At 39.5% G+C, this 21,480-nt stretch overlaps 1 protein-coding gene across 5 annotated transcripts in view; it reads left to right on the top strand.

The window, feature by feature from the left end:
* LOC145972769 (uncharacterized) overlaps nt 1-21,480 on the top strand; it is a 60,231-nt gene that overhangs the window by 28,808 nt on the left and 9,943 nt on the right. The window contains exon 3 of one of the 5 annotated variants that reach the window (XM_083101683.1): nt 4,989-7,374. The exons of the other annotated variants lie outside the window; for them this stretch is intronic. Within the exon in view, the coding sequence (XP_082957809.1) occupies nt 4,989-5,255 (267 nt within the window). The 3' untranslated portion in view covers nt 5,256-7,374. Of the gene's footprint in view, nt 1-4,988; nt 7,375-21,480 lie in introns of those variants that run through there. 5 annotated transcript variants of the gene reach the window in all.

The following is a 21,480-nucleotide window of genomic DNA, read 5'->3' on the forward strand; positions in this document are numbered from 1 at the left end:
GTAAAGCGCGCCCGGACGGATAAAAAAGCGCTGATTGAAATCGAATACGCGTACGGCACCGTGATAGGTAATTAAATAGACGGATAATAAACGAAGAACCGAGCGAATAAGGGACGTAGGCTCTTTACTTGTAACATTTTAATTAATCAAATCAACAATTTTTATTTTCATTTTGCTTAAATGTGATTTACCTAAGTCCCCTGATTCAATGTGTATTCAACCTAATATTTTTTGATATTTTTTAAAATATTATATAAATGTTATATAAAAATATTATATAAATATTATATAAATATTATATAAAAATATTATATAAATATATTATTTTAATTATCGAAAAACATATCTTTTACGCGCAACTGTTGAAAATGATTTATCATATTTATGATCAATCAAGAAAAGCGTAATATAATTCAAATTGATGTTAATTAAAATAAAAAAAAATTATTATCAACTTTCTTTCGTAAAATCAGTACTTCTTATTAACGTATTATTTTAAAACATTAGATCTCTTTATTCTCAAGAATTTTTTTGCGAAAGAGTCAGAATCCTTATTAGTCATATTGAAATTCTAACGCAGTCGGGAAATACAGAGCCAGCAGCGACGCGACATTAATTTCCATTAGCGAATATTCAATTTATCGCACGAGTAAGAGCAGCCAATCGGCGAGCGCGGCCGCAATAAACGTAATTATATTTAACGGGGCACATAAAGGCCTCGATAGATTAGGCCTCTCTTTAACCACGCTCCTCCTTTGCTCGTTTCTTCTTCTCTCTCTCTCTTTCCTTCTGTTCTCTCGCCACATTTTCAACTGCGATTCATTTGTGCAACGCGATACGTCTCGATCACCGGACGCGCGCTCGGTCTGGGACGCGTAATTAGAATATCAATTAATAATTCGGATTAATTAAATCCACGATTACCGATGCATACCGTGACACGACGTGAGCTTTCATCATCCATGTACGTGTGTGTGCGCGCGCTTACATTATATCGAAGATGGAGGAAGGCGGATTAGCTCGTGCAAATGTATATACACGTCGTGTATATATGTCACTTTTTTGTCCTTGATGAGTCCAATGACATTCATCGTGCGCCTTCATTACGTTGTTGTCACCGTTGCATTAATTATTTCTCGCTCGAAGCGTTGTCTGTGCGCAACCGGTCCGCGCGACTGATCTCCAAGTAATTTCCTTATGAGACCGGCTTATCGCGGATGCTACGGGCATAATTTGCGCAGATAGTCAACTATTTGTATCAGTTTCCATCGATAACTTTGAAAATAGTACGTATAAAGCGCGGAATATATTGCGACGTCGATGAAAACGTTCCTGATGATTCACGATCAGCTGCATTCGTATGCATAATGCACTAGCGATACATCATAATTCTGACATTTGCTCTGCGTTAAGATTGGAAGATTCTACTTGTAGAGAATCTTATTTCCAGGATATAATATTCTTTTCGATAAATATAGAGTTGTGTGTGCAACTTAGTTTTAACGCGGAAAGATGCGCAAATCATTCATTTCCAGTCAAACCTTATATACGATTCTGGCGTGATGCTTCATTTACTTATCACTTTTATTCAAATGCCAAAGCTGCACGTGCGATGAATATAAAAATGTAATTTATGTATAATGACGAAATTATGTACATATAGGTCTCCCTCGAAAGTAAACAACTAAGTCTTTAGACATAAATTAAATATAATGAGAATGGTAATTTTTTTTATTTTCGAAGATCATCAGCAAGTTTAAAGAGAAAATGATTTAGACATTTAAAATTCACCGAATACCGGATTAAGAACTTTCACATAAAACATGATTATATTACCAGGAATAATAATTAATGTCTCTATATACATTTTAATCGAAAATTAAAATCATATGCGACCAAAAATATCTTGGGGCGAAATATTCATCAAGGATCTTTATAATGCGGATAAACAGAAAAATATCTGGCAATCTTGCAAGGTATAACAAGAATATGAATACACACACACATACATACATCAACTATATTTATTTGTGCTAACTAGATTCTCGTTCACCTGGCCGGTTAACGCAGAATAAAAGCCAAACATACACTTGTCAATATCAACCAGACGTGTAATTGAAGCTCCCGGAATAACTCGCTAAGTGACAGGTGAACACCTTATGTGAAGCCCGTACCCATGACAGTTGTACGTACAAAGTATGTAAGTTATTCGAGAATTCGCGTCGCTTTCGAAGAACGAAATATGAAAACGCGCTGTAAAATACAGAGAATATATGTAAAATATAATCCTATTAATATGTCGAGAGATTATGATCGCAAAAAATAGCCAATTAACGGGGGAATACGAATTAAAAAATAAAATATATGAGAAGTCTCATTTCATTGTCGGTAGAAGAAGAGTATCTTCAATGTTACGATTCGGTTAGAAACAAAATAGGAGGTATTTCTCTCTTTCTCTCTTCTCTCTCTTAAAGGAAATATTTCAACGACAATGTCCGTCCATTGTGAATAAAGTCCTGCGAAATATGTGTGCTCGACTCTGTTCACAGAGTCCATCCATTAACGATGAATTAAGTTTCACGTGATTCTCGATAGAGGAGATAAAACGCGCGCCTCGTGCGAAAAATCCAGCTGACGCCGACATCGGATCATTTTCTCGTCGATCTCTGCTTATCCTTTCCTCCCCACCCCCTCTCGTTCCTCTTCGACGAGAGCGAATTCCCAATCGCGCGTTACCATCGTGCATTAAACTCCGCGGGGTAATATATCAGGGAATAAATCAACGAACGTGTTGGAAGCTTTTATAGGATTTTTACAACGTGCGCGTTCGTGAAATACTGGCGTCGATGGAGGGCGCGGAGAAGAAGAGAGAGAGAGAGAGATGAAGGTTATCGCGCGAGGGGGACAAGAGGGGCGGTTAAACTGAGTGTAAGTTCAGGTATCGAGGAGAAAGAAGGAGAGAGAAGAAGAGAAGGAGAGAGAGGGGGACGCGAGAGGGTTGCCCGATGGGGATGAAGCGTCTGGCTCATCCTGGGGGATGCAGCGCGCGGTAGGGGATGCCCGGGTTTCCGCGTGCGTGCGGATCCGCCAATCGAGCTTCAGGACCGCCCGCGATCGCCATGGCAACCCCGGGGGTCGACGGGAGGCGATTACGAAACGGGGGTAACTCGATTAAGCACGTGACGCCGCTCCCGGCGGCGACATCCGGGGACATGGGATGGCTTTCGCGGGCGGAGGGGGACAGAATAGGCCCGAAAGTACGGTCTGCTCGAAAGGGGTCGTTCTCTCTATTTGCCCTCTTAATCACCCGTTAAGTGCCGCGACCCCAATGTGGTTCCTCCGGGCACGCAGCAACGAGTTTGTCCCTGCTTTCCTGCATTCCCATTGGCCAGCGGTGAACAACAAACCTTGAGATGGCTCCGAGGGGTAAAATACATTTAATTCTTAAAGGCGAAATATTCTACTTTGGGTTGCTATTTAAATCATTTAGAAGCAAAGCGGCGCGAGAACAATTAATAAAATTAATTGTTTGGCCCGCTTTTTAAACTTGAGAGAGATAATAGCATTTAATTTTTTCATTAAAAGTCCTACAAAAAAGTTTTCTACTTGAGATTTTAATTTAGTTTAATCAGATCTTATTAAAATTAATATATCAGTTATAATATATCAAATCTTATTAAAATTAATATATTAATATCAGGTTGAATGGAGAATCTATAGCCTGATTTAAATTGAATGACTTTCAAGTAAAAGAAATTATGTAATTTTTAGTTTATGATTTTAAAACATTGTGATTCTTTTTTATTCTTTCAATATTAAAGATACTTATGTAAAAATATTATATGCCAACAACAAAATAAATTTCTAATAACGCAATAAATCTATATTTTTTTTTATTCCATTCGCGCCATAATTTTCATTATAATGGATTCGAAACCGTGAAATCATTCATTTCGTTTCGACTCACTGCGACAGTCGATCGTGTCGAAAGATAATCCGGGTCTTGTCAAAACCGCACAACCATCCGAAACGTTAAACAAACATCCCCGTTTCACCCTTACTCCCTTTACCGCGCGTGTGTGTCTTCTCGCATCACAATGCTGATTTTCCGCGTAGATAGTTTCAAAATGGGTTCGCCATTCAACCCTTTTCTCACGAGAGCGACGCGTATATCTAACAGTCAATTCGAGGACAATGCCCGATCGAGCTTACCGTGTCTCCTCCCCGTGAATTTCATCCCCGTTTTCTTCCACGCCAGCGACACGTACCATTGTAACCGAATACTCTCGTTTAGGGGTGGCTCCATGATACATCGGGGGTTGACCGAGCCAGGCTTATAACTAGTTGCCACTTAATTTGGCAAGCCTGGCAAGAGAGCGAGGGGTTCGATTCGGTCCCCTGTCTGTCGGCGGGGGATTGGCCCACCGAGATCGATTGGCGGATACGTCGGTATTCGCTGGGGACGGCTACGCTCGAATTACCTCTCGTTGAACGTCGCGTATCTTCTGCCTCTCATCGGGTTCTTCGAAAAATTATCTTCCGGTTTCCTTCACAGAAATCACCGATCAAGCATGTTCTCAACTATCTTTTTTCTCAAATGTTTTACCCTTCAGTCAGTTCAGAAAAATATACACAAAAATTCATTCTTTAATACTTATGATATTATTGTATTCTATTATTTTGTATTGTTTGAAATTAAATCTGTATTTGTTTTCTTTATTTTTAAATGTTCATTTTACAGTGATTTTATTATTGATTATATGCATGGTTCGAACAATCTCAATCGAGTGTGTATCTGAAATTTTATACACAATTTTTCGTTCAAGATTAATCCTTCCAACTCAAAACGTAAAAAGGCTGATGTCTTTTTCCGAAACGATCAATTCAAATATAACTTAAGCCGCTATAACTGTTAAGGTTGTTGTGTTGTTTAAATCACGTTAACTTTCCGAAAAGTTAACAGCAACGAAAAATCATTGATGTTTCAGGTAAAAGTGTGGTTCCAAAACCGCAGAACGAAACACAAGCGGATGCAGCAAGAGGAAGAGGCGAAGGCTCAACAACAATCGGGTGGCGGAGGTAACGGCGGCAGCGGGGGTGGCAACGGCAATTCCAACAACAATAGCAACAACAAAAACACTCATCACGTCAGCAAATGGCAGCAGGAGACCGGCGACTATCATCACGAGGAGGATGAGGAAGAGGAGCACATCGACCCGGAAGCTGAAGAATGCTCGAGCAGTTCCGAAGCGTAGCTAGACGTTCTCTGCCTGGATTAAGATCCAGGATCCAGCAGAGTATCCTGAGTGGACTCGAATAGAGTCCGAGCAAGGTAGGAGCTAGCCGACTTGGATCTCCTCAATCGAGTTTCTTCGAGTTCCGGCTGTGTATCGAGGAATCGGGCTTCACTTCGAACAGGGCTATTGGTGTTGCGATACGACTCTGTTAACGTTCGGGGCAAGAGGTTAACAGTAGTGAATGAATTCCCACGAGTGGTTGAGATCGTTGTGCGATCTCGCTTGGGTCACGGCCGAGACTTACGAGTATGATCTCAAAGAGCGAAAATCGGCAGTGGAAGGTCTCGGAGATCGTTTAAAAACAACGATATTCATCATACTTTGACTGGAGGCTGACACGAATTTAAGAATGATTGACGAGAGTCCTGAAGAGCCTTTTTATCAGCGAAAGCGTCGACTTCTGTTTCGGACCTGCCAAATTAATCGACGAGCTAAATACATAGCAGTATTGTAGTCTCATCATCGATTTTCTTAAACGTACATATTTTGATATGTACAAAAAATGAATGAATTCATTTGGAAAACAATGTCACTCTCATTCTTTTACAATCATTATTGAACACTAATTTTACACATTTAATATGAAAAAGGAAAATCGATAATGGGAACTCCATATTGCATGTTTACCGTCGATGGGCAATGCTAGGAAGCAAGCATGTTTTCTTCTTCTTCTTTTCCGTCGTCTCTCAAAGTCTCAGGACATAGTTTCTTAGCATCTTCATTCCGCGTCGTTGTCGAAGGGAACAGTCATGAACGATCCGTAAATATCCTCGAGAGGATAAGGCGTTCTCCGGCTAGACTACCTTACAACGAGCCCGGAAAAAAACCTGCGAAGAAATCGAAGGCGTCCATCGGAAACCAGCTAATGGAGGTATTGTCTGCGAGAGACGAAACTAAATGGACGCGCTTCCGGCGGAAAGCGACGGATGGTGGATGTATCGGGAATAATCGAGACGATTCGGCGATCATTTTTTGGCTGTCTGTTCGAACTCTGCAGATTTTTGCTTCAGTTTTAGCGATAAAATTAAACGGTGAAACCTTCAATTTTATCCTTTTCTTTAACGGATTTTATAATTTGTTAAAAAGTTGCTCGTAATAATTTTTAATTTAAAGCAATGCCTAAAACTGAAGAAAGATAATCTGTAATAAAGATCGTTCGTGATTCATCCAGATTCGTCGATCGCCACCGGTGCGCTTCGTTTATCATCCTTATCTTGCCATAAAAAATTCGCCATAAACTCACTTTCAGACGGTGTAAATAAAGTATAGAAGAATGGAGTCTTTTAGTGGAAGCATCCCGGCGTTTCTCGTTATTTTTTTTTTTACAGACGCGAGTGTAAATAGATAAGTGATAAGAAGGCATACGAGATACAGCGGATGCATATGTGCATGCGCAAAAACGTAAGTAAAACAAAACTTTAAAGTGAGTGCCAAACTTCGTACCCTTAGCGAAAGATTCCAGTGTAAACGAAATGTATTTGCAATTGTATTTAAGTCGTTGTTCTATACGAGCGAGCAGTATTCCTTTCGTCGATCGATGTTTCGAGATATGTACTGACGATTTAAATTATTATTGCTAATGTGTGTTAGACCCGGAATCTTGTGCGCCATAATGGAGCTGTTGCATTTGTAAATAGAAATTTTAATCTCGAAATCGTAATATTAATATATTGACGGTATATTCTTTCTCGCGATAATTTAATATTATCTTTATACAGTCGTAAATATTAATAATCGACAGAATTCTCGCAATATTTTAATATTATCAAGCAGCGAGTGACATTTGGCGAGTATTAGATTTATTTATTTAACTCGATCAGATAATTCGCGCTTATCGATTTCATAGAAAATTTATTTAAATATTACGCGTCTGTAGGAAAATAAGTTTCACACGTATGGGAAACGTATTTTCCTATTCCGCTTAAGAAATTCGCTCGATTGTGGCGCAAAGATTTCGCTTGTAAATAATCCTGTAAATAGCAAATTGTGATTTTGACGTGCAGAGCCATAGAATTGTACGATCCGATTCAGTTCGTGTTCTCTAGCGATATAGCAAAATAAATTATATCTACAAGAATCGTTCCGCTTTTCTCTCGCCCGTTCCAGTAACCTGCGAATTCCTAAAAAGTTCTTTAACATATATATAACATATATATAACATATATATAGTAACTGTCATTATAAAAATTGAAAGACATTACAAGACCGGAGATATTCCAATATGACATTTCTTCCTCTAACAAAGAGACAAAAAAAAGAAAATGTACGCAAGATGCGCAGGTTTTTTCTCAACGTACGATTATATCGTATTATCCTAATAATCCTGACATTTAAGAAGACATCGAGGGATGGTAAATTCGATATTGCAAACTCGAGAATTAGTAATTTCGTATAAATATACTCGTACACGGACTCGGCAGAAATTGTTTGTTTTCTGCGCGCGGTAATTTCTCGCGCAGCGTATTATTTTAGAAAGGCAGTACCCCGTGTACGAAAAATTGAATAATTTCCGCCGTCGGGCACGGGCTCGCGTCGTGGTAATACTTAAGCACACGACATTATCGCGCTGACCGGCCGTAATTACCGGGGTGCGCGCAAAGGGGGTGTCTTCGCACCGTAAATTGTTTTTCGCGAAGGCAACATCGCGGGGTCCCGACGGCGCAGAAAATCGCCGGGGCACGACTTATAGGTATATGCGGCTTGCCGCGTCTGCGGGAGCGATCCTTGTCGATAATCGCTTTATAATCGCCGCTTCCAAAAGGAATAATTTACTACGTGGAACTCTCTTTCTCTCCTTCTCTCTCCCCCGTAATTAAACGCGCCGGATCTCCCCCTTCGTGCCCGGAACAACGGATGTGCGAACGCGGTCGGTGTCGGCAGATCGTATTCGGAGATTCGCTATCATCCGTCTGTATTATTTTCGTCTACAAACGCACACATGATCCCTGAAAAATTTCACGAGTTTCGCAGTAGGAATGAAATATTTTCATAATACATATTTGAGAAATATATTTTTTCTTGAGCGTTTGATGTGAATCAAAGATAATTGACAATCCAGATTTTAAAGTTAAATTTAAGATTGCTCTTTTTTTCCCCAATGCATGGAGAATGGAATATGCATTTGCATCCCATGAGGTCGACATGTATTGTGTGTGAATGTAGAATTAATAATTTACTCAGTGAGAATTAATAGCACGGTGATAACGTAACTTGTAGCCGATTATCGACATTAATCAATTTATGCTAATAAATTTGTACATTGAAAATATTTGCTGTTAGTGGTTTATGTGTGCAAATGTGTAGAATGGTATAAGATTTTACATAAAAAGAGAGAGAAAGAGAAGGGCAACCATAAAATAAATCATACAACAAAGATAATTATAGATATACATGGATCTTGAATATAAACTTTTAAGCATTTATTTTTTATCATTTGATTAATGAACGGATGAAATTAAGCTTTAATTTTCATAACAAAAAAATATCAAAGACACATCGTTTGCAAAGAATCCTGCTACATAAATTTTCTTTTCAGTACATACTATATTTAACAAATATCTCTATGTCGTAAATAAATAAACGCTATACATATAAGTTTCTTTCAGACCTTAAACTGATTAATTTTATTTTCTTATAAATTTCTTAATTGTACTGATATTAATCATATATGGTATTAAAATTAAGAAATTTATAAAAAGCAAAGTTAATCAATTTAGCTTGTGACAAGCTTTATGTCTTTTTATGCTATTTTTCGATATTAAATATTCAATAAAATTTTAACATCAATTGCTAATTTATTCCCGATATTCATTTCAAACTTTTTCAAGATCGCCACGGCTATTAATTGTTAATTGTTTCATTGTACATTCGACGCGGACTCATTTGTCGAGCCGGAAGAGAAGCTTGGCGATCAGCAGAATTACTCGACGTTCGTACCTCGAACGCGCGCGTTTATCAATCGATCAATTAAGCGATTAAATTAATCAGCATGCGCGGCAATCAGCGTTGAGACAAGATACGAGAGATTGGACGCGAGGCGCTAATGAAGCGCATTAATTGGAATGTTAACTAGGACCCGTTAATTAAACGTCTCGTCGGCAGCCACATGATCGTCGTCAAAGCGGTCGATCGATCGACAATCGATAATTAATAAATCTTATTAGTCATTAATGCCCGCGATCCGCTTCTTCTTATCCCTGCACCGTTTTCCCCGGATGATCCAGTTTCATTATCACGGCTGCACCGTTTGCGATAGTTTAATTAGCAGGAAACAACGTATCGGTTACACGTATTTTACGCTCGAGGCCTGATTTTTCGACGTACTCTTTATTAAACGGAGCAAATTTATGGCGCGAATATCGATCGCGACCGCATAAATGTCGCTCTCGCGATATTACATGCGTCTTAAAGTGTCCGATAGAAGGAGATTTTCGCGAGAAGGCGTTCTATGATAAGGGAAGGCGTACGCGATATCCACTTGATGAAACTCGATCGGATGCCGCGGACGATTGCGTTAGATGAATAATAAAGTTGATAATATTCCGTTAATATTTCCGCCGTCTCGAGACGATCTCTTAATTGCGAATGTCGTTGCGATAATCGTAGCGTGGTTAAAAATTATCGGGCGGAGCTATCGCGCGCGTATGTAGGCCTTATCGTATTTCGCGTGCCGGTAAATGAGTTAAAATAATACGTTTCATTAAGTCCCGCGGGATTAGTTTCACTGTTACGAGCATACCGGCAGATAAGCGGCCGGATTACACGCGCGGGGCGCAATAAGTGCATTATAAAGGAGGATATACGCCGCATTCTTGCGGAGAGTTGAGTCGCTCGCATGCACAAGTTGTTGTTTACCGCCGAGTCACGCGTCAATTTAAAGCCCGTGAATTTTCCGCGCGAAAGCCCTCGCGAATGCAGATGTCACGCGTGCAATATCAAGTTACCGTAATCCACGGCCGATCATTGACAAGAGGGAACAATTAAATCTTTCTGCGAAAAAATAGATTATTCGTTTGTTCACGTATCTTCTTCATCGGATTGAATTCGATTAAGAAATATAATTAAATTTATAAATTTATAAATATAATTAAATAATTAAATTTGATTTGAAATATAAGAGAAAAGGTGCTGTATTTAAAAAAAAATGTTCAGGATTTTTCAACATAAAAATAATAATTCTAGATTAATTGTTAATATTTTGAGGTTTCAAACTGAAATAGATATACTTGAATTTTTATTTTATACCAAAGAGTGGAAATATATCATAAAATAAAAGTAAATTTGCGCTTAATACTAATAAAAATAAGTTGTTCTCTCCTTCTTACGTTAAATAAGGTCTTAAACATTCATGAAAAAAATCGAATAATTTGTATTATATAACGCTGAAATATAATATTTTTTGAAAAATATGATTCCGTATTTTCTGTAGAAATTAAAAATAAAAATATTATATAAATAAAATTATCTAAACATAATTTTTGCATATACACAAGTTTTGCGAAATTATTTTTCTCACAATATTGCATTTAGTTTTGTTCATTAATAAAAAAATTCGGCATAATTATCAGCATTATTGACAATTCTCAGTTTACTAAATTATAAAAGTGTAAAGATCTCCCGCATGTTGAATTATCCCTAATAACTACTCATCTTACAATTAATTTTATATAATAATTGGAATACTATATGAATGAATATAATGAATGGAATATTAATTTTATAAAATGAATGGATAAGTTTCGAAAAAACTTGGTTTCCGCGGTGGAAAGCCGGACCGATTTAAGCGCATCTACGCGGTCGCGATTGATCCCTCGTTTGTTTCTCTGATAGGTTAACGCCTACGCCAATGTGCGAGGGGTAAAACACAGAAATGTGTCGGTTTACTCGGGTGAAGAGCGCACCACGTAAGGCCCGCGGCTAGGTGAGGAAGAAAGTGGAATCGAGGGAGGGAGGAGAGAGGAGCAGACAGCAGCGGAGGAGGCGAAGGTGGCGGGAACAGGGGGGAGGAGAGAAGGGACGGAGATCGGAAGGGGTGGTGGGGGAACGGAGATCCGAGGGTTCAGAACTGCTAATTATGTAAATTGCCGGTGTTGCAAATTACCCTCACAGTTTGCGTTCATTCTGCACACAATCCACACGGTCTCCGCACACCTCGCACGGAATCCATCCACTTGGATACTGTTACTTCCTCCGGCGAGGAGAAGGGTTGGGGGTAGGGTGGGAGGGGGAGGATGGGAGAAGGTAAGGGCGAGCGGGGAAGATGGAAGAGAGGGAAGATGGCGGCGGATAGAGCGAGATGGATGATCTCCCCGAGGACGGAGCGAGATTCTCTCGTTCGGTGCCTCCTTCTTACCTCTCATTCATCATCGCCGGGATACTCGACGATGCGCGGATATCAGTATCCGCTAACAGATACCGATGTCGGACAGTTCGCGACGAACGTTTTCATCACGAGTGTCGTATTATCGTCGACTAGAAATGCTAACGATTTAGGCTAAGTAGATATGATCAGCTCCGCGAGTCTATTTATAATTTCTTTGTAGGAAATATGTTGATAAAAATTACTATGTTGATAAAAATTAAAATATGTTGATAAAAATTACTATCAAGATTTCGTCGCACAGATCCAATTTTGCTCCAATTCAATTATAATTTTAATATAACATTTATATAACATTTATACACTTTTATGATATATTGAAGACTGAAGTAACGCTATAAATTTTGAAAGAAATTCTTTCATATCCGCGTTTTGTGACCTCGTGCTGGTTCAACTATTGTATTTGAAACACATTTTTCCAACTCTGTCCCGCGTGAATTCAACAATACAAGTACATTTGCGTATCACAAAGAGAATACGAAGAATACAAGAGTACGAGGAATACTTTTTACATCGTTTTGCGCATCCGGTCTGCAATTTGTCATGTCAACCGTAAACGCGACGGATAACGAGACTGATCCGCGATGCGTGTTCCGATGTTGCGACTGTCAAAATCGGATGTTTTCGTCGGACCATGTGCGAGAGATGCAAATTTGCCCTGCGAAATGTAGAAAGAGAGAGAAAGAGAGGGAAGACAAATTGAAGCGAGGAGCAGGAAGAGAGAGGAATCGCAGCGAGTCACCAGGGGAAAAAGACGCGAGTACCTTTGGCGGTCTCTCCCTCCTTATCGCAGGAGAGAAACCGGTATTCGACGAGGCGCGGATGCATAGTTTATCATGAAAGAATGGAAAAGTTGGCGGAACGACTGTTTTCATTTACGCGAGTAGATGACATCAATTAGGTTGCCCAGGACGTGACGTCGGCGCGGATCGCAGACTGTAATCGCGTGACCACGGCAGTTTCCTCGTTCCGTGTTGCAGGTGACGCGTACTTAGTTGCATATCACGAGGAACAGAGAGTAGCGCTTGGGAACTTGTATGATGATGTAAGTGACGCGGAAAGTATCATTCAAAATAATTGTATATGTAAATTTGAAAGGATGGCGTAATTAATATATGTCGATGAGCGCGTTAACGAGGTACTTATTGCGCCGATACATACATGCACAGACGGTTTTGTACGATGTTCTTGAAAGGAGCGAAGGAAAGCATATATACTGCGAAGGGTAACATTACGATGAGAATTTATAGCTTCGGCAAATTTAGAGCGATCGCTTGGACTAAATTGTAAAGATAAAATCGCGCAATAATTAATTACAATTAAGCCGGGTCTTATATTTGTAATGATACAGGGAGAGAGAGGGAGAGTATCTGCACGACGGATACATTGTCATTCAAATTTGGCACAGGCCGTAGGAGGTGTTTAACGACACGAAACGTCGTTCAGCGGTGCTGAACGAAACAAGCTACGTAAATTAGGGAAGATAAGTGGTCGCTCAGGCCACAGGATGAAGAAGTTCGGACACGCAGGTCTTTTACCCTGTGCAGGAAGTATTTGATGCTCGGATAATTGAAGAGCCGCGTATTCCGTGTCTATTTTACCATCTTCGATCTATTAAAACTCATTTTATCGATTCACATTCATCAACTTGTTTCTATAGACGCAGTAAAAAATATTAAGCTATAATTAGAATTAATTACATGTAAAACGAGAAAAAAAGAGAGAAGAGAAGAGGAAAGAATGTGTTGACGCTCGCTTTTTCCTGTCTCTTTATGTGTGTCTGATTTTTTAAAAGTTATTAATTCTTGTTTAAAAAATAGTATTAAAATATTGTTTATATATAAATATATATACAGGGTGTTTCTTAATAAGTGTGAAAAATTTTAGGAGATGATTCTTTGTCGAAAATTAAGGGGGGTTTTTCATATAAACATATACTCCTACATCTCTCCCTCTGAAGTTACATTCCTCCAAAAATGAGGTAAAAATTAGGTTTTTATTTTTTTCTCAAATTTGGAACAAGTTAAAGAAATGAAATTAGTTGGATATTTTCTACTAGTAAAAAGGTTATTTATTAATATTTTTTTCAGCCTCCCGTATTGTTATAAGGAATGAAACTAGCAACCCCTAGTCAATTTTTTATTAGAACTTTTTAATGTTTATATGAAAAACCCCCTTAATTTTCGACAAAAAATCATCTAAAATTTTTCGCACTTATTAAGAAACCCTGTATATATGTATATACATATACATATGTATATATATATTTATATATAAAATTTATATTTAAAATATTATTTTATTATATTATTTTATTATTTTATGCTTTAATAATTTTATAAACATGAGCAAAACTACTGAAGGAAAAAAGAAAAAATTTATTCGTGTTTTCTAGAGCTGATACACATTTCAGAAAATTTAAAATATATGTAAGATAATAAAAGAAGAGATAAAGTATGAAATAAAACATATATGATGTGATAGAATAGACATCTAAAAAAATATGCAATAGTGTTCGATATGTTCGGCCAATGTAGATTGCTGCTTCAAAAAATTTCACGATAATTATAATTATTGTCCATGTACGTGATATTCTTGCTGCATGAGATTATTGCAACTGTGCGTTTAGCAGAGGAGAGATAGGCCGAAATTTTTTGCGCATCGCGCGGCGTCAGATCAGTGTAACATTAAGTATCACGTAGGAGACGTCGGGCCAATAAAGTAGAACGCGCGCACGAACAAATCGTTTAATCCAACTCGAGGCCGATCGAGGTAATGACGGCCATAAACTGCAGCGCCGAACAGAGAGAGCTCCAAGATTCCTGGACCCGAACGGAATTGGGCTTGACAGGCGAAATGGGCCCGAAGTCTCGGGGCATGTATACCTGGACCCCCGTCCCGTCTCGGCCCCTCGCTCCGTCACTTGTCTCACACGCCCGTTCCTTCTTTCTTTCTTTCTCTCTCGTTCTCCCCTGGGCCCGCCTGAGCCTACAAACTCGGATGCCACAAGCCTGGGATCCCAGATGGAGGATCCGGTTCCAGGAACCGAGCGTGTAAAACACCGGTTAAAGCCGTGCTTTCCAAGCCGGAATCGATGGGAAAACAATGGCCCGACAGGTCCTAAAGTGTCTGACAAATGTTCCACGCGTGTCGCGGGGCCCGATCAGGCGCGGTCCGCGAGCGCGCGTCTCGGGTCGGCGTCTCGCATTTTTCTCCTCCGCCTGCGCGAAGCTTCGCATCGACATCGTAAGCGTATCATGTCAAACGTTTCGAAATAAAGAATGCTATTCGAAAAGCACCAGATTCGCGACACTGCGTAGAATGATTCCTTTTTAATTCGCGCATACAATATCGGTCAAAAGTATTGCATCGCTTATAGAAACAAGGAAATTGTTACTTTAATGAATAAAAATATATATAGATATTACCACATTATATTTTATATTATTATTTTATGCTTTAATAATTTTATGAACATGAGCAAAATTACTGAAGGAAAAAAGAAAAAATTTATTCGTGTTTTCTAAAGCTGATACACATTTCAGAAAATTTAAAATATATGTAAGATAATAAAAGAAGAGGTAAAGTATGAAATAAAAAATATATAATGTGATAAAATAGACATCTAAAAAAATATGCAATTGTGCATGTAACTTATATCTCTGTAAGGACTTTGTGTTTCGATCGAATCGATGCGTTCGGACAAAATTCCTCGCGAGATAAAAGTCATTCGATATCCCGGGACACTCTCTTTCTCTCTTTCTCGACGATAGATCTGCGATCCGCGGCGCTAATAAGTCACTCGACCCAGCCGGTCTCTCCGAGCGTTGTTTCCATTTGAATAACACGCGAGCGACACGATCCTTTTCCATGGATGTGTGCCACGAAATAAATAAATCCAGCGTTCGGCCCGGGCGAAGAGGCGACCGGACCACCGAGCCAACCAGGTAACGACGCTCGTAAAGTCCAAATTAAAGTTGAATTAAGCGACCGCGACGGAATCTGCCGATCGATCGTCGCTCGCTATCGAGCGGCCGATACATCGGATCGCCTCCTCTTATGTCCCTGTCTCGAGAAATCTGGCTTCTCTCGTTATATGGACTCGCCTTCTTGCCTTGACTTGGTGATCGATCGATCGCGATCGAACATACGTTAACGAGTCGCGCATCGTTTGCAAATTAAGCGTGTAAAACGAGGGAACGTGTGGTTGTCGGTGCGTTATACATATTGAGACATTCGATTTCCCCGAAAATTAATTATCTAATTATTAGCAGCTACGCGTGATTATTTCACTTTGTGCAGGTGAATGTCATTTTGCACGTTCACATTATTTTGACGACTCGCAATGTTTATTCCGATAAAAAATCTGAGTTTGTTTAAATAAATTATTTTATTTATATGTTAAATCTCTGTTACAGAGTATGTTTGTTTCAAGTATTAATATGTGATTGTTTTTTCAACTATTGAAAAAGCAAAGCTTCTTCAAGCAAACATTACTTTATCTACGTGTCAAATTTAAATTTTTAATTATTAGTTTTTTGAAGCAATTCTTGGAGGATAATTACTTTGTAAATCATTGAATTTTTATTCTAAAATATATTCTATAAATATATAAAATATCTTTTAGAATAAATTAACTTTGTCTGAAGAAGCTTTTATGTATCTCTAATTTAAAAAATACAATTATATGTTGCACTTAAAAAAATATATTGTGAATAAATTGAATAAAGTAGACGTATATAATAATCAAAAATATACTCTACGAAAAAATTTGGAGCGATTTCTCAGTTATATCATCAAACCAAACATGACTGCACCAAGAACTATGTAAGTCTAGTATTCTAACAAGCTCCTATCAAGAATGCATTCGTAATCGAAAGAACGTTATGGCACTTATCGGTTTGCCCTTCCTGGACATTACCCTCGGTGATTTTTGTCATTCGACTTGAGCGTTTGCGGAATGCGAGATCAAACACTATGGATGAGGAACAGCGAGGTTAATCACGTGAATTTGATTCGTTACGAAATAAACGCGCACGCCAAATCGTGGGAAAGAAGCATCATCGGCCAATATTCCTTATCAAATTCTCATCGAAAAATCGATCGAGAAAATTAAAATGGCCAAAGGAACGGATATACATTTTTTGCAAACGTTATATAATTCGAGGAATATTTATCAAATATTCCAGACGAGATAAATAAATCATAAAATGATTAATTATGACAATTTAAATTTAAAAAAATATTTTCTAATTTTCCTACGAATCAACCAATTTTTCTCCGATAACAAAAGGAGTAAAATCAAAATAAAGGAATTCTTCCAAAGAATACAGTAAGGAAGCATGATTGAAGAGCGCGAGTCACAAGACGAAGGAGAAGTGGAAAAGAGGAGAAGGAAGGAAGAAAGAATGCAGAAATAGAGGGGACGACGATGGGGGCGATGTGTGTGGGTTCAACGCAAGAGTGTCGGGTTACCAATGAAATAGTGGTACCATTTTGTTTACATTATTGTCGGGGGTGTGCACCGGCCGGGTGTGTGTATAAAGAGATGCAGGCGTGTCCGATGCGAACGCGTGTGTTACGCTCACCGACCCGTCGCAAACAACGTGTAGCGTGTACGACGTGAAGAATCATGCGTGCGCGATCAACGAGAATTATTCCTCGTTCCTGGACTCGGGAGAGAGCGATCCTTGATTGGACCGATCCGTCCGCGAAGATATTTTCCCAGCGTTTTGACGCCGCCACGAAACCAGATGGCCAACGAGGATGTTGAGTGCTCTTGGTCTCTCGAATGAATGACACATGTTAAACTACGCATGGGTTTCTTTTTTCCCTCGATGGATAGATAGATGGACTGGATCATATGATTGAGCTTTACATCTTCAAATTATGCTGACTCCTCTTCATCGCTGCGTCTCTGATTATCTCGTCAACGTTCTGTTCTTCTATCCGTATATACCTTCGTATGGAAGGAATTTATCTAGACGTTTACAATATTGGCATGTAAGATTTTCATCATAACAAGTTTTTTTTTTGAGAGATTCAAGCTTTTTTTTGTTCATAATTTTTGCAGAATAATACAATGCAAATGTATATGTTTTTTTTTATACCAATTGATGAAAACTTTGAAAATATTTGTAGACAAACGCGTGATAATTATTTGCATACTTGTTATATATATCTTTTACATTTTCATCGCTGACATTTCGAAGAAATGACAGATTATCGAAGCGACGATCGCGGAATGATTTAACAGTTAGATCGCGCGAAAGAACACTTCCGTCAGCGATGCAACCAGTATTGTTCAGATTTTTTCGCGCCGAGTAATTTGCCAGCTGAATACTTATCGACGTGACGGCCGGCATTATCGCTGCGGGAATAGAAGCGATGGCACTCGTAGAAATGCAAATTCCGGGAGGAAATCCAGGGTGGCGATAGACGCTGGGAAGAGGAGGGCAATAAGAGAAGAGGGGAGGGAGAGAAAGAGAGTTACCTGGGCAAACATGTGGTTACGACGAGCCGAGGTTGGCCCAGGTTATGATAGGTTCGCGTGGTTGGCCCACATTAGACAGATCCACGGGGATCGAGATCTCGAATCGTAGAAATTCCCCTTCGCCTCTCCTCCCTCTTCCTCTTCGTCAGGATGATACTCGGTTATTAGACGTTACGCGCGGCAATACCTCACGGGGGCCTCGTTGCTGCTCCTGCTGCTGCTGTTCCTTCTTCTTCTTCTTCTTCTTCCATGGTTTATGCTGTGACCTCGATGGTCTCTCGACCGGCGACCTATCGATGGCGTATCCCTTTGCACAGACGAGGGAATCGTGCGGCAAATCGTGTAATTCAGTTCTTCGATTTTACGATTCCTCGTCGTGGCGCAAATCAGACGTAGAAAATCGCGGGACACTTATACACGGTGTTGAGCTCGTCTTCCGGATCGGGACGCGATTCTCAGGTACGTGAGCGAGTATCGGGATCGTTTCTAGTTCCGTGAGAGTGTCTCTCGATCGTCTCAGGTAATCATTGGCTGGTCAATAATTTGTTTCGTTTGACGGATGCCTTGTGCTTGGATTGTTTTACAGATTGTATCTAGTTCTTCTCTCTTTCAAACTAATCTTTATATATTTTTTATTGAAAACTTATCCCTTCGATATCTCGAAATAATGATATCTCGAATTAATAGACACGTCAAATTAAATCTACTTGAAATCAGCTGATGATAAAATTAGCTTCTTGTTTATTGTTCTCTTTTAATTCATCGAAACTTCTTTTGTTATTAAATACGCACCGGATACATACGGGGCTATAAAAGGCTCATTTAATATGCGCAGCAACACATGGGGAATTTCGCGGGTCACCCACGCCGAGTCTCCCTCCGATCGACACGATTCACTTTATTCGATCGCTGGTAGGCTCGCACTAGGTAGACCTCGACACTACCTTTTCACCGATCGAATACTCGTCGAGCAAACGGGTTATGAACCGCCATAAAAACTCGCGCCCTCGACTAGAAGAGACGCCATATCGGATAACGTTTTCTCTCTCACGGCACGATAGATATAAATGGAACTGGATCCATTATTTTATAAATGGTCAATGTTAACGAACTTTTAATTTTCTTATACAAATCTGATATATTAATTTTTAAAATATAGTATACAGAGATTTAATATATTAATCTTTGAAAATAAATTCCATAAAATTCATAAATATAAAATATATAAAGCAATTTAGATATCATACATCTACCTTAATTTAAGACAGTTATCTTAACGCCACTCATATTTTAATGTCAGAAATATCAAACTTGACCCTTTTTCTTTCATACCTTTCTCTTCTCCTCTCTAACTTCTGAATCCGAGCGCGTCAATGTATCCGCTCGCATGGGTGTGCGAACCTGTGGCTACGAAGCCTCACCGTAATTACGCGGGGCGACTATTCATTAAACTGATTACACCTTATTCCTTCTGCACTCCCCGCCCCATCCCTCGTTCCTCTAGCATCCCCATCCACGCTCGTCCCACGTCCACGTCCGTTCGCCTCTCGCTGCCAAGAGGAGAGAGAAAAGACGCGCCATTTCTGCTGTTAGGTGTGCAAATAAGTTTTCCACCATTTTTTATAAAATTCAATGTTTATTAATAAATTATACGTACGGTTTAATCATGAAAGTAATCACCATCAATTTCCAGATATTCTTTCATCTTTTGCAAATTAGATTCCAGATCGATCTTCACTTGCGATAAATTCATCAAGCCATTTTCCTATTTCTTTGACATTTCTAAATTAATTTCTAAACTGTACATGTATATAATTTGTTAATAAACATTGTATTTCATTAAAAATATTGGAAAACTCATCTATACACCTAAGATCCTGCTTCATTTCGCCGCGTAAACTTTTCTTAACTAATGTGGCTAGTACATAATATGCGTGTTGCTGTTGCTTGCAGGTATATCATACTAGCGCAACGCTGACAGGAATGCAAACAGCCACGTTGTCGGGGTGGATTTTTGCGCCTATCGCCTTCTAAACGATTGTCTGCGCGAGCACAGCTCGTTTGCCGCGCAAACCGGCTAACATTTCAGATCCTCGTTACAACTTATACTTGCTTATGTGTGTATGTGCATCTGAAACACGAGAGTGTAACTTAGCTGGTTCGTGGCGGCGACGACTTTAATCGATCGAGTAGTCGCCAGGCAATACGGATTCCAAACTGGTTCAGAATTTGAAACTTTATGGTTCAAAGGGGTAAAGTTACCTGTTTCCAGAGAGGGATAAATCCAATAACTCCTACGCCGAGATAGACCTCGAATAGCGACGAATTATCTCGCCTTATCTGATGTATCTGAATTAAAGATACGTATTCGTACGATTAATCGATCCGTGATAAACATCACATCCGATCGCGAGAACGGGTGTTTGTCAATCGCGTTATCGATAACGGGTGCGTTTACGGGTGCGACACACGCGGGCGTTACCATTATATTACGACGACGTTGCGATATTGCATCTCGAGATTAGACGGATAATCCGGGACGGTGAAAATACTCGCGCGCGCGTGATTTTCTCGAGGATTATATCGTATTATCGCGTGGGTGTAGAGGTAACGCGTACATGTACGAAAGTGTGAACACGGGAATACGTACACCGATGCAAACGCACATATATGCGCACACAAACATACGCTTCCTCTCGCTGTCCTAGAAGATATACTCGCCGCCATTAACATTATTATGTGAGTCCGGACTCGTCAGTGGGGATAAGTGAACGCGCGCACACGGCTTTATTAAATTGCTGGTGTAACATTACGATTTACAGGGCAATAAGAGAGTTATCCGACCGGCGGGGAACGGGGACTCGCGTTGTGCACACACGATATAGGTGCTTCTCACCTGGCGGGATCGGTCGATTTTCTTTCACCCTTTTTTCCCCTTTCCCCGTGCGTCCTTTCTTTTACTCTCTAAACAATTATATGCGCGTTGACGTTTTATACAGCCGGCGGGATTTACGGTACACGATATTAAAGAGATCGTCCAGCCGCGACGCGATAAATTGGCATCGCGTGCCACGCGAGGAACGAATCCACGGCACGTTGAGTTTTATCGTATGTATTAGACGTTTTATCTACTTCGAGTTTGATGAAGATACAGAGTTGAAGTTTTTACAGTCAGGTTAGATATGTCTTATTAAAAGATTACTTTGTTTCATAATTTCCCAGATGTAAGATTGAGATAACGATGACAGCGGCGAAGTAGTTAACTTAATTGTTAGAATTGATAATGATTATAAATGGAATGTAAGCAACAA

Source organism: Camponotus vicinus, unplaced genomic scaffold (genome assembly GCF_025532165.1).
Source record: "Camponotus vicinus isolate PSW18456_S1 unplaced genomic scaffold, iyCamVici1.0 SCAF_1, whole genome shotgun sequence".
NCBI classification, from domain to species: domain Eukaryota; kingdom Metazoa; phylum Arthropoda; class Insecta; order Hymenoptera; family Formicidae; genus Camponotus; species Camponotus vicinus.